At 23.8% G+C, this 15,538-nt stretch overlaps 2 protein-coding genes across 5 annotated transcripts in view; both read left to right on the forward strand.

The window, feature by feature from the left end:
* The first annotated feature begins 153 nt into the window (after positions 1 to 153).
* Positions 154 to 1,267, forward strand: LOC112601242. The gene is made up of 2 exons (XM_025348730.1): positions 154 to 263; positions 870 to 1,267. Exons 1-2 carry the CDS (start codon positions 192 to 194, stop codon positions 1,107 to 1,109), a joined length of 312 nt encoding a protein of 103 aa, XP_025204515.1. The 5' UTR covers positions 154 to 191; the 3' UTR covers positions 1,110 to 1,267.
* A 3,943-nt stretch (positions 1,268 to 5,210) lies between these two features.
* LOC112601251 (F-actin-monooxygenase Mical) overlaps positions 5,211 to 15,538 on the forward strand; it is a 29,058-nt gene continuing 18,730 nt past the window's right edge. For 3 of the 4 annotated variants that reach the window (XM_025348748.1, XM_025348749.1, XM_025348746.1), the window contains exons 1-2: positions 5,212 to 5,417; positions 15,287 to 15,473. In XM_025348748.1, coding sequence (XP_025204533.1) covers positions 15,297 to 15,473 — 177 coding nt within the window. In that variant the 5' untranslated portion in view covers positions 5,212 to 5,417; positions 15,287 to 15,296. Of the gene's footprint in view, positions 5,418 to 15,286; positions 15,474 to 15,538 lie in introns of all 4 variants that reach the window. The other variant, XM_025348745.1, reaches the window with a different exon arrangement.

Raw genomic sequence — 15,538 nt, forward strand, 5'->3', positions numbered from 1 at the left:
AAACTATGATTATTTTATTTTTATAGCTTTTAAAGATACATTTTTCATAAAATATATATATATATAACCTTAGTTACAATTAAAATTTTTTTACTATTTTACAGGAATGCAAAAAGTTAGATTTAAATAAAAGTGTTTTAGAAAATGATAAAATGAAATTGGAAAATAAACTTACATATTTAAATAATAATATGATCAGTATTCAAAAGAGTATCAACGATATCTTAAAAAATATTGAAGATATTGGAGCTACAAAAATTAAAGTATGTATTATTCTTAAAATTTATGTTACAAGTTATTAAGCTTATAGTTATTAAGATATTAGATACCTATAAGACAGTGACGTAACTAAGACTTATTTTTTAGGTAGGGTGTACAACACCTAACTCTTTTCTCAATGGTTGTACAAATACTTTAAGATTTCTATACATTTTGAACATTACTTAATAAATCACTAAATCAGTGAAAAACTATGAAGTAATGCTAGACCTTTTCCTTATAAGAGGTTTCCTTAAAGTTTTTTCTTATTAAAGTATATTTTGATGCCATTGGAACTATTTTTTAAATTATGAGTCGTAATTTTAATTTGAAATCTGCGAAAGCATGAATTTAAAACTAAGCCCTCGACATTCATCGTGTTAATTAGAATTGCTTTTAAAAACTCTCTGACCATCGCCACGGTACCACTCTATAAATCATTATTATGTTTAGAATTAAAGTTAATTATAAGTAAACAAATTGGGTAACTAAACTGTTTTTTGTTAACTACTTATAAATATTTATAATAGGTTTATTAATTTGTAAGTAAAGTACATTTTGTGATTGTACTCTCACAATATTAATTCATAATTATATTTGTCTTATTTTAGAACATTCATATATTAAGTTACAAACAAAACTATGCCAAATTTTTGGATGCGGTTAAAAAAGGACAATACCGTTTACTGATAAAAAATGAATTGAAAATGGATGATGAATTCTCAGACGAGTGGAAGAAAAATTCTGATTTAATAAGTGTCGTAGACGCATTGAAAAACGATTTTCCATACTTGGATTTTCAAATTACACGTTTATTATATATTCTGAAGTCTATTGATAATAAGTCTTAGTTGACAGTAATTTATAAAAATTTAACTGATAAATATAAACTGTAGATAGTAGTTATTGAGAGACTGTCAGCACAACATATATTTTCTTTCTTAGACACGGGCAACATGTTTTTCGAAACGCATTCACGTAAAAAAATGTTTATACATTTTTAATTATCTTAAGGTAAAATTACCTATTACAAAAATTATATTGGATAATATTTTTGAGTGTTTGACATACCGGATTTTTATTTTATTATTATTAAAAATTATTTTTAATTAAAAAATAAAAATAATCATAGATTTTAATGGATATTGAATTTTTTAAGACAATATTAATTATACAAATTAAATAATAGTACTATTCATTTGTAAATCTTCAGATCAAATATCAATTAATATTATCCTTGCAAATTTGCAATAATGTTCTATCAACATATGATATCATTAACAGTTAATTCGTATTATTATAATAATTGGTACTTGTTTGTTACCTATTACCCCACGTCCCCATCACCAACCCATATGAAATATACTTCTTGATCTCTTTATCGTTCATTTAACTATGCTACTTTTTATAAAGTGTTTCAAATAATGGAAATAATTATTATAAATTATTGATAAATAATATTATCATATTTAAATAATATTTTTTATTAACATGTAAAAATCTAAAGATCCTCAAAATATTACATATTTTATTTTTTCTTACAATATAATTGTTGTTGTAAAAATTAAACGCCAGTATTAAATATAGCGGGAAACAGCTCATTAAAATTAATTTTTACAATATTTTAAAATAAGTTAATACTTTTTGTAAGATAAGAATGAACTTTAAATAATAATTTTATTATACATAGCCGATCCGTCATGGCTTCGCCGGTGATTAGTTGTTTATTTTGCTCTCGGACGAAATCATGTATATTGACATGTAGAGTTTTTTATTCAGATTTTATCGTTTAATAATGTGATCGGCAAGTAAATATAAAAATGGTTAATGAAAACGTGTTGAAATGTTTTTAGCGGTATTAAGTATTTGGTATAACCTTTTGAAAAAAAAAAATGTTAAATAGTGTCGCCAGAAAATTGGAAAATTTAAATACAAAACACTCTCTCCAGACAAAAAAACAAAATAAAAATCAGGTGATGTGGTAGCATCCAGGAGGGTATTTGGAACAGCTTTGTGAAAAAAAATGAAAAAGATAAATAGTGTTATCACAAAATGGGAACATAAAAAAGGCCTGTTTTTGCGGGCCTCGCAGAGAGCCCAAAAATTAGCTTTGTTTTTTAATTTTTAAAGAACTTAATTATTAATATTATTATTATTTTTTGAGTTAATTAAATCTTACCATAAAACAGTGTGAATAAATGCATGGTATAAATAGATACATAATATCTTTAAATTAATTTAGATATTTTTAAAATTAAGAGGTACTAAAACCTTCAACAGTTTATCAGGTATAATAGTAAAAAATTTCAGCCAATTTGGTTCAGTAGTTTTTTCGGTTAGCGCCTTTAACCCCTTACAATTTTATATAGTGCCTAGTATAGATATAGATAATATAGTAACAAGCCGAAAACGTCGAAAACATACCAACACAATTAACATAATAAAATACAATATCAAGTATTGTAAAAGTATTTACCTTTTTTTTTTTTTAAATAGATGACATACTAGACTAACTCACCTACATGTAATAATATATAGAAATACAGAGATATTGATTATGAAGATCGAAATTTTAGATTTGAGATTTAAAGCTGCTGACATAAAATCACTTGATGGCAGGATGATACATCTTATACGGGTTGGTCGGGGGGTGATAACATACAAGTACTATATTTTATTATTATTAATCTTATTGTATCTTATTACTATCTTATTACTAATACCTAGATGACTGTATAACATATATCTGGCCAGTGGCTTACATATGGTGAGGAGGTCGAGATTAATCCCCCCAGAGTAATAAAATACTCTGTACGACTGTATGACTATACCTATAATCAATGATAATACTACTAATAATACTACTAATAATAAAAGTATTATTTAGAAATAATAATAATCAATAATTCATATTACAGATAAATATAAAACAAAAATTGAATTAAAACGTTTAAATTAAAAGTATAAACCATTACATATTGGACATTAATTTAAATTAAACTATTTTTATAACCAAAGCCTAGAAATTTCTTCATTTTGAATTTTTGATATGCATTTAAATTTAAATTTAGAAATAAATGTTATTCATGTGTCCGATGTCCTAGCACTTTTGATTTTAATGTAATAATTATCGCATTACAAAATTCTTTATAACTTTAATAAATTAAAAATATTGGGAATGCTTGAATTGAATATTGAATTAAAATGCTTCACGACTGTTAATATTGTGTATTACTGGATAATTTTACCTATACACGAGGAGGAAATAAGGCATAATTTATGACATAGTTAGAACTAAATTACCTATCTATTAAATAAGTTGCAAATTTAGAAACTTTATATTTAATATTTGAAACATCACATGACATTGGACCAAACACACAAGTATTTTCTATTTTATTTGGGCTGAGAAACGGTTAATCAAAAATGTACTTAAAAAATTTATCTATTTTAGAAAATCGATCATTATATTCTGAGGATAAACCGATTCACTTGGGTTTTTCACCACGAACTTTGACCAAAATGTAAGCAGTAACCTTTTTAGTTGTTGAATTATTATTCTCATGGGAAATTTATAAATAGGTACCTATCGGAATTGTAAGGTTAGTTAATTTTTGGATTCCATCGCCTACATAGTTGATAGTTAATCAAAAAGATCTGTGATAGAACTTATTATGTTAGATGAAGTCGCGAAAGCGTGAAGTAGTTACTTCAATAATCATGTACTTATGTTGTTTAAATTTCCCCATGAGAAAACTGAACGGACGCCATTGATATTTATTAGTTATTAGATATAGCTATATCCGGTAATAGGTAGGTACTGTCTAGTAGGCATTAAAGGGATTTTATTAAATGCTTACTAATTATTTTGTTGGTTATAAATTATAATTATGAATATCCGCTGTTGGATTCAAACTAATATATCGCTATAAGAATAAGAGCATATTGCTTACATTGATCCTACGACTGACGATGTGTTAGCTACTTACGGGATTTAATGCCTAATATGTATATGTCTTCAAAATGTGTTTAGCCGACGAATTTTTTTTAGTTTTCAATGGTTTTGTGAATTACAAACATAAACCTATACATTATATAGGTAGGTAATTAAGATAATAAAGTGTGGCCTGACGCCCGTCGATAACGATCCCAAACGAAAAAATCATTCTCATATTATGACGCAATCCGGCGTATACATGTAAATATAATAATTAATAAGAAATAGGTAATACCTAAATACCTAATCAATATGACAATATAACACAACACTTTATAATAATGTTTCAATATTGCCACAGTAGTATAAATAGTATTTATATTTTATAATCAATTGTGTACAATGTAGATACTCAGTGACTACTGACTACCTAGTGTTAATTGACTCTATAGTCAATTGTGAATAGGTACACTAATACAGTCATTGTCATTAGAAAATTAATTCATTCGGTTCATCGTAGTTTGCGGTTTAAACTGTTTTAGTTTGTTATCGCAATAATTATTCGAAATTCGCAATAACAATAAACAATAATATTACTTTTATCTTATATCACGGTATACAATAATATTATTATGTCGATTTATATACAGTGTGGCCTGGGATAGTGATAACAATAAATAATGGTGAGCACGGGAGCACGACAAACTTGTTTGACTGCATTTCCAGTCATTACAGCTGCAGCTGCACTGCAGTCCTACTCGTGCCGCCCCAGCGTGTTGTTTTCTCTTTTTACTACAGTATTTTTTTTATCATAACATAGGTAGTACATAGTGATTGTTGTGTCCGGGCTATAATTTAATTATTTATTAATTACTAATATATATATTTTTTTTAATGCTATATTTTGCGATCAAAATGTATATTATATATAATCTTAAGAGAACAATTTATATGTTCCTGCTTTTATAGTGCTTATTAATTATACTAATATTTTTGCTTTAATATTTTCTTTATCAAATTTTATTTTTTTAACAGTATTTATTACAATTATTCAATGTTTAAATTTAAATATTAGTTTTATTACCGTCGAATATTTCGATTTGATGTGTAAAGCAAATGAAATTTTCTCATTTGCCAAATGTATTACCAGTTATATCCAGAATGTGTACATAAATTCGGAATATTTCTAAATATCTTATTGAATAAACGCAAATAATAACAGGTTAGTATCATGGATTAATATTATCCTAGTTCATAGTTAATGTACAATTTTAAATAATAACTGCTGATAAGTTATTTTTATTGATTAAAGAGACGGTTGGCCGATATAGTTTGTTTGTTTAAATTTGAAACTAATGATTATATTTTGTATTAATTAACTATTCTGTTAGCTGCTGCTATATTTACTTAGTAATGGGTATTTGAGATTTACCTATTTTATAATAATAGGTAGCTGCTTATTTAAATAGGTAACTACATGCACATATTTCTTATTTTATTTAAAATTAAAAACAATTCATTTTTAAATTATTGAAGAACATTTTAATGATAGTATTATGTGTTGACATTGTGAAACTGATAAAAATAAATTCAGTTAAGAAAATATTTATTTGATAATGTTTTGTGTTGATGGAGAAAATTTGAATTCAAACTTATAAAAAATAATTACATTTGAAAATAAATTTGATTGGCATGGATATACATATTTCAGTTTTCATTATAATTATTTGCTCGCCTACATAAATTACAAATTATATTAATTTTAATATTTGTATGTAAATACAATATAATATTTAATCGATGATTAAATAGTAACTAAGTTCACAAGCACAAATTTTAGTTTGTAGCGAGGTTAGTAGTCACATGACAATATTTTATAAATTACCTCTCTACCCTCTACAGTGACACTATCAAAAGCCCTGACCGTGTTTATGGCTAGACCAACATTGTATAGTTAGATTACAGGTACATATCAAACTATTCTGGGACTTATAAATGTCACCATTAATAAGGAGCTATGTAAATTTATACTCACACACATAAAATGTATGTGTGTGTGTATTAATAAATCTTAGAATTATTAAATATTAATTAAGGATAAAAACTTATGATAATATATTGTACCTATATTGAATTACAGAATGTTATAGTACTTATGTATATTAGATCTTGTTTATCATGGTTTTATGTAAATACTACAGTGAATAAAAAAAATCACGAAAAATATTAATGTCGTAACTTTTGAATTTTTTGTACACTTTTCTACGTGAAAAATGTATTCTTAACTTACCTAAACATTTTTATTGAAGATTATAATTGTACATTTGTCATTAAAATAAAATTATAATCTTATAAAAATGTGTCTCTTATGTTTCTTAAAAAACTTCCTAACACATTGGTCAGATAAACTGAACGCCATTCTTCCTATAATTGCCTTTTGAGAAGTTTTGATGCTCCTCGTGATCTTATATTACATTTTACTTTTACTTGTCTCGATAAACACTCAATTGTTTATATTTGGGCATCTATATGTGGGTTTATAAAATTCTTGCTATGATTAACAGTTTGGTGAAATAGAATGGGAAAATATGTAGATAGCATATGACACTAATAAATTGACTATAGTTAGCATACATGTACCAAATTTTTTTCCCATTAAATTAAATTTATTTACCTTGTTATTCACAAATTAAAAAAAAAAAATTTATAGTTTTTAATTTTTAATCATATGAAGTAATTTATAAATACTCATTATTTCCAAAACTAATAGAAATAAAGTTTGTTAATAAATTAAAAATCAAAATATACCAAAAATAACTTCTTGATAATTAAAATATGCCTTTATTATTATAGACTAATTGTTTAAAGTATGATGTAAGAAGGTGGTACTGACTAACAAATAATCATATTATTCAAATGTTTTAACTAAAAGAAAGGTATAAATCTGGAATTTAAATGGAATTAAAGTATACGTATTGTAATAAAAATCAAAATCCATGTCAAAAATTACCGACTTTTAATTATTTTATAACAGGTAGAAATTTCCTGGTAATGCTTATAGTTAAATTATTATTGTCATTTCACAGTACTTTGTATATGTGTAAACTATAAGTATTTACCTATGTATTTAATTGTTTAAAATATTTTTGTGTAATTGTATGTAACTATATTAGTTGATTGTAAGTATTTTTACATGATCATTTTTCATAGTAATTATTTGGTACCTAATTTAATTTTAAACTGTAATCTTGTAAAAAGAGTAGATTAGGGTAGAATAATAGTAATAATTTATTTAGCACTTTATTTTTTGAGGGTTTTTTGTGATAGATGTATATAATCAATAATGCAATAGTTATCTAGGCTCCAATTAGTAATTTCTAATTACTAATGTTAATTGAGAATTAAAAATCAATTAATAATCTAACTTAGACTTAATAGATTATTGTAAATATTGATCATCAAAAAATATTTTCTCTTATAATATATGTATTTAATACTTTTATTTATAATAATACTCTTTTATTATTATTATTATTATTATTTTTTTGTCTCGCCTAATACCAGTAATATCCTATTCTACTGAGGCATTGATATGAATTTTCTAAATTACCTTAATTTATCAAAATTAATGACTATTGATATTTTTGTTTATTTTTAAACATTTCATAACATGACATTAATTAAAAAATTATACATAATCCTGTTAAAAAACAGTTTATGCTTTTCTTAATGAAAATATAAGTATATTTATTTATTATGTGTTATTTTAATTTTATAGGTTGGTAACCTTTTGTCCTTTAATAACGTTTTGCCATGTAGGAGGGTTTGTATGACATCATCAACCATATGGGGGTCATCAACATCACTACGCTATTCATTTAGAATTGATTGCCCCATATTATAATATACTGCCCTAGACCTTCCTGCATAATGTTCCAGTCTGATCAATTTCGATTTTCGAATCACAATAGAATTAGGTTTTTTTATTATACTAGTGTTATCCAGTGTGTATTAGTTATAGGTGGTGTATAACAGGAAATCGTCACATATAGATTTTAAATATTTGTTTAACAGTTAACAGATCAGTTATTTTTGATATTATAATGACTAAAATACACGATTTAGACATTTGAACGTATTTGATTCTGTGCCAACTATTTGCACTTCATTGTTACAATCCTGATAAATCCTAAGAATTATTCTGACTAAGATATGGACAAAGAAAAATATTGGTTTTGCGTGTTTTTTCTTATAAACCTTGAGATACCATAATAGAAGTGCACATGTCAAATTAATTATGCTATATAATTATTATTTTTCTAAAATTCGGTTGTATATTTAAACTAATGTTAATTAAATAAATAATTTGATAAAATAATAATTAATAAAAATGTTAAATAATGATGTTTACATGTATATTTAAATAATTGATTCTTGTAATTTTATTATTTATTTATCGGCCTTGAAATGTATGTTATACATTTTTTCAAATTGTATTATGTTCAAAAGTAGAACAAAATAAAATAGAACGAAAACTCGTTCTTTTTATTTGAATAAAGGTAGTGTAAACGATTTTTTTCATTGTTTCATGGAATGACTAGCAGTATGCTCTCTTACTATTGCAGTATTTATAATAGAAGACACAAGTCACAAAATGTTCTACTTTTTATGATTAAAATACTAAAAATAAAAATGTAGTGACCATTGGCTGTATAACTTATTTCTCCTGGTAGACGGTAGTTATCATAAAATCGTGTAAATAAAATTGTTAACCTTTAAAAATAATTTTATAAAGCTATTTAAAATTATTAAGGGTAAATTTTAATTTAAAAGCGAAGTTATGAAAAATAACTAATGATATTATTTTTTGTAAATTTATAAAAACCACTTATTTTTAAACTATTGAATATCAGTTTAAAACAATACAAAAAGTCAATATTTATGTGTTTTAGACAGGATGTAATAATTTAAAACTGAATGTTAAGTCACAACTCACAAGACGTTTGTAAACCAATTTAAATAAAGATGCTCTATTTTGGCCCGCCCATAATAAACAAGGCATTATGATGAACACCTGTCAAATAAAAATATTGATTCGATAAGCCTATTTCAATAATGAAATTGTATTGATGTTTTTTCAAGGTCATATTTTATAAATATTTGCTCTGCAGTTTGTTGAATAAGATTAATTAACTTAAAACTCATATTCACATTATATATTAATATCTATCTTATCTGGATTAATAGAAAGCGAGTAATTATCATTAGTATAGCTGATCTCTCTTTCATTCTGGTTTTATATATCTGAACGCAAAATAATAAATTAAAATTTAATCTCAATTTTTTATTGCATATTTCAAGATGTTCCTCAAGCCGAACAGTTATCTGAAAAAATCTTATAGTAATAATAATAATAAAAAAAAAATGTAATGGAACTAATTACGGAAAATTACGGTACAAATATATGATTGTTAGGTACAACATTCGTAGTTCTTACCTATTATATAGTAAAAATGAATTATATGGTCTGATTAACTATGGTAATGCTTTTTCTTAAATGTGTAATATAGATACTTATTTCAACTTGTTTAAATGAATTCAAAACAAATTTATTTAATTAATATTTTATTTAAAACGTATAGCTATTTTAATAAATGTATAATTTAACTACTTATGGAGTGATCCATTGAACACATGACATTATTTTAGAAAAAACATTGAAAATATTTATTTTACATAATTTTAAGTCATCACAAAACATTTTTGAAAAAAATTATATTTTTTATCGTTTACATTTTTTAAGTTTTGTACTTTTCGTATAACAATATGCAATTTTAGTTTCATATTCTGAAGTAAAATATTATTTAGAGTATTTCGATCTCTAAAAATTGAATTTTGGACAAGTAGTTTATTAAATATAATTAGGGTCTAGATTTTAATGCTTTAAAAAAGTAAGAATTAGCAAAAAATAAATAATATTCTTAAAAAATTATTCAATTTTTATATTTTTATTTTATCATGAAAATCTGAAATATTTCAATGGATATGTTGGCTTTTTAGGATGAATTACTCATTCCAACCATATTAAAATTTTGAATGTGTTAACTTTTACGTTTATTTAGTATGGAAAGCAGTACATCTATTATTTTCACTGTAAATAGATAAAGAAGTTATTGACATATCGAAATCATAAAAAGAATGATTGATAAATGATAAACAATCAAAATTAAATTTCTTGAACTACAATTTTAAATTACTAATTAAATGCATAAATTTGCTTTAAAAATTAACAAAATTGACAAAAAATTTAAAGAAAGATGCAAAATAAAATTTCAAATCCTTGATGATGTATACAACGGATTTTGTACTTGAAAAGCATTTTTGGGACTCCCATAAAATAATGCATTTTGTATTTAAATATGAGTCTCAGCTATATCGTATAAATATTTAAAGTTTAGGTAAATAAAAGTAGTGGAATATCATTTTGCGGGATAACTTTGTACCACTCCGCCCAACTTAAATGAAATACTTATAATGTAAGTTAAAATTCATTAACTACTTATCAAAAATTTTATTTTTATGTATTGAAGTGTTTCAAAAATACTTTATTTTAGAACAAAGAATTCAAATGTTTGTTGCCTTTGGAAAACATTTTTTTTTAAAGGATACCTAATGACAAAAAAATGTATTATTTTTTAACAAATTAAAATTACGTGAAAATATATATTCAAAAATGTTAATAGTTTTTGAAATAATTGGTGTCTTACGTCAAATAGATCACTTATATGATGTTTTTTGCTTTTTATTGATTTTACATAAGTTTAATTAACTTGTATTGTTTATTATTTGAATTAAATGACTTAAAAATCTATTAAAATTTTGTTAATTAATAACATGTTTTTAAAAACAATAGGTCAAATATGTCATATATTTATATTATATTATATAAACTTAGTGCAAGTTGAATTAAACATGGAAAATAATCAATTGAAAAAATCTCCATTCAAATAAGATTATATTTTATTGAAGTTTATTGAGTATCGAATACGTATACTCGTATTATAATTTGTTTATGTAAGGAAAATCATTACACTTTTTTGTAATCCAAACATTTTATTTAGTCCTTTACGTTTGCATGGTTTACAAATTGCTTGTGTACTTAAAAAAATATTTAATAGTCATTTTTAAAATTTTCAAATATGAATCGTACAAAAAATTGTTTCTATATTTAAATTATCTTAAAAATATATACAAGGTATTGGCAAAAAGTTGATTGAATTGGAGAATTGTATTCAAATACAAGGATTATTTTAATCTACTTATGCAGTCTATATTTGTTATTTTCAAATGGTGTGTCTCCAAAAAAAACTTGTTTTTAAGAGAACGCTACACTCGCATATGATGTCTTCGTCTTACAGAATATTAAAACAGCAAATTTGCCTTCAGCAGAATCCATTTAATGTTATAAGTTTTAATATTAGAGTAAATTTATCATTATGATTCTTAAAGGTAAGAGTATTATCTATGCTATTACTTAGGCTTTTATTAATATTATAATTTTAAAGTGAGTTATAAGAATTTTAAGATTGTAATATTTTACATAGTCACTATAAAATGATAATATCAGTAAAAACCTATAAGGTGGTCTAGATAATATTTTTACCTTTAAGTTGGATAATAGATAAATTCACTCCAATATTAAAGCTGATAACAAAAAATGGATTCTGCTGAACGAAAATATGTCATGCTGTGTGTGTATGTAAAACGGAGATAATAATATATATGCGGCGTCCTTTTAATGATTTAAGATTTTCGGGGTATTTCTATTTATTTAAATTTAAGTTAGGATGCTCTATGATTAATAATAACTAATGATGTATAATATATGATAGACAATAGTTCTACTAGTGTAATAATATACTACATGTTATTGCTTTATATTTATTATTCAATTTTCAAAATATTCAGACTAATTATTTTAAGCTATAAAAATTTAAAATTTAAGGTATATCACGAACCTATTCACTATTCTACGGCACGACCGATGTCGTATTGAGTTCTAAGTTCAAAGTCAATAACAATGTATTATTGTAATATTATACTGTGTGTATAATTTAATTTAAATTTTTGTACTTACAGTTTAAATTTAAATATAATAAAATGTATACTTAATAAAAAAGCTATACAATTTTAAATGTTGTGTTGCTAAATAAATGTATGTTTATACACGGTATAATTTTCAAAGTATATTGAATCTTTTTGAGCTATTTATACATTATTGATTTGATTTATAACTGTAGATAAAAATATTTTTAGTCGGCCAAATAGTTTAAATATTTAATACAAGGTTTCTTATAAGTTCTAATTACCGCAGTTAAAAAAAAATTAATCGTAATTCTACAAATGTTTTTTATGAGCATCTGAAGTTTAATTTTTGACGAAATTGGATATTATTCACGTATTAAATGATGATTTTTTATCAAATTAATTTTTATTTTGTTTTAACTCTAAAATGAATAATTGTATAGATAGTTACTTGAAATTTTCAAAAAATATTGATATTATAATTTTATATACATTTTATAATTAATTTTAAAATTTAATACAACTTTCTTTATGAGTAGTTTATTACAAAACCAAAAAATCTAAAAAAAAATATATACCTACCTAATCACAACTTTTTTCATAGACATTTGAAATTTAAATTTGGACAAAATTATATATTTAAACCAAGAACAACAATTTTTATTATTTGATTATTTTTCAAAAATATTATTCGTGGGGATTTAAAACGTTTTTGCATATTATTATATTTTATAAATACAATGACATTTTCAAATCATTTAGATCAATTTTTAACTATTGCCTATTACACCAGTATACAATGAACCTGTTTACTCCGTTCTAAGGTAATAGGCAGTAATGGCTTAAATAAAAATTAATAATAACAATAATAAATCATATAAATATGTACTGTTATAATAATAAAATAAATTACTTTGATAGTATTATCAAAAAATATATCATGATATAAAATATACTTGGTACTTGGTAGTATTATAGGCTGTGTGCTGACAGACCGTTTTTCTTAGAATCGTTTTTTGTATGCTATTATTTATTATTTATTCAAATTTAACGTACGCATTAGCAAATTAAAATTACTTGTTTAAAATGATTAAGTTTTCGATATCTAACTAACGGTTAATAAATGTTTCGATTCCTAATTTCTTTGAATATATTGTTAGTACAAAATAATTAGGAAAGAATATCAGGACTTGAACATCTCTTGTAGTATTATGAAATTAACACAATCAGTAATGTCCTAGATAGTTTGGCATCCATTGATTGCTATGCGTGTGGCACAGGGCCAGATGACATTTTTCCGGACACTATTTTCGTCTCATTACTCTCAAAACGCTGGAAATTTGAGAATTTTTTTTTCTTTTTTTTATTCTATTGATAATTTGTGTTTCTCTTTTGTGAACATAATCAAGTTAAAAGAGTCGTCATTGTGGGTATTTTTAAAATAAAGGTAGGTGTATCTAAATAATAGTTTATATAGATTCTTTAGTTAGTTATATATTGTATTAATGAAATTTAGGTCGTTATTCATGGCTTATAATATTCTAATTTGGTTCTTGGCGTCATTATTTTAGCTATACCTACTCATTCAGTTTTATTTGACGTATGTTGTGTTTCGTGAAAATATATAAATATGTTGTTGATTATGAAAATAATAAATAGTCGACTGCATTTTTCTACTTAAATCGTGTATTTGTGTGGGATTTATAAGTACGCCCTCGTATTTCTGGTTCTGTTTTTGGATTACGCACATGCAAATGATTGATTTAATTACTGCGATAATTTAAACATTTAATTTACGTATAATATAAGAATAAAATAGACAATTTGTAGAAGTAGTTGATTATCACTAGAGAAGAAATATAGGGAATGGTAAAATGTAAAATTATGGAACCAAAGAGTTTTTAGGTAGTAAAAACTGTATGTTTATATGAGGCTCTAAGTTGTGTATTGTGTTATTTTTAATTTACTGAAAATAAGTTAAACAGACATAATTCCTACTTTTCTCTAAATATATGTTATATTATAATAGTCTTATTCTATAATTTATTATTTTTTCATTGTTTAAATAATAATTATACGAGTTCATAACATTTTTAGGAAATATAATTGTTTTGACTTATTTACTACCTATCTATGTTTTATAATACTGACGTATGACTGGAGCATTAGTATAATAAATATATATTTATACCACTAAAATTATGGAAAAAAAATTGTTAGTCAAAATTAGTTGTGACAGAGTTTTATTTAAACTAGTAATATAAAAATTCAGTAAATTGGTTTATTTTGAAATTTTGTAAATATATATACATCTTTATTGGAAATGATTTGTATATTTGATGATTCAGTTCAGAGAGTTCATTTTGGTTTGAAGATGAATTGGTAGGAATATATTTTTTATAAAATAGAATTGAAACTGATTTTTATTTTTAACATGTTTTTCTGTTATTAAAATCCGTGGGTTCAAAATTTAAATTCTTTGTAGTCTGTTATTTAATTTATGAAGGTCAAATTTGTCAATGTAGTGTTAAATTTTTTAAATAAATTGTTATTTGTTTTATTTTGTTGTATCAAAAGTAAAAGTATAAGGTTTTGGAATTTGTTTTGTACTTTTACCCAAATGTAAAATTGTTAAGTACTAATATATAATGCACTTCATTTTTCTGATTTAATGCTGTTTAGATTCATAAATAATTTTTAAATTTTTATTTTCTAAAATTTATAATTTTATTCTTAATAGTTTGTTGGTATTGACTCTTTTGTGTAAATATTTTTTTGTTATCATTTATTAAAATTATTTGATTTATAGACATGAACTTTCTTCAATATAATATCTTTAAATTGGTATTTTTGTTTAGTGAGCTTAATTTGATAATTATTGTTATATGATAAAACAATTTAACTTTTTATAATAAATTTATAATATGCTTTAAGTTAATTTTTTTCTTTATAAAAATTGACTTCTTGTTTATTTAAGTTACTATTTAATTGTCCTGTTTTATTTAGATCTTAAATAATGGCGTCACACTATCGTAAAACTCTTCCATCAGCTGATGCTGCGCTAGCATCAGAAGTTTTTGATCGTTTTTGTACAGCGTCTACAATGAAGACTATTCTTGGTCATTTTCGACATCTATGTGAAATATTATGCATCAAGCCTACTAATTTTCCTCAATTTTACCCAAAACTTAAGGTAAGTTTTAATAACATAATTTAGGAATTTAATTATTTTATTTACATTTTAGATTAATTAATTGC

Source organism: Melanaphis sacchari, unplaced genomic scaffold, assembly GCF_002803265.2.
Source record: "Melanaphis sacchari strain LSU unplaced genomic scaffold, SCAv2.0 Contig76_pilon_pilon, whole genome shotgun sequence".
NCBI lineage: Eukaryota > Metazoa > Arthropoda > Insecta > Hemiptera > Aphididae > Melanaphis > Melanaphis sacchari.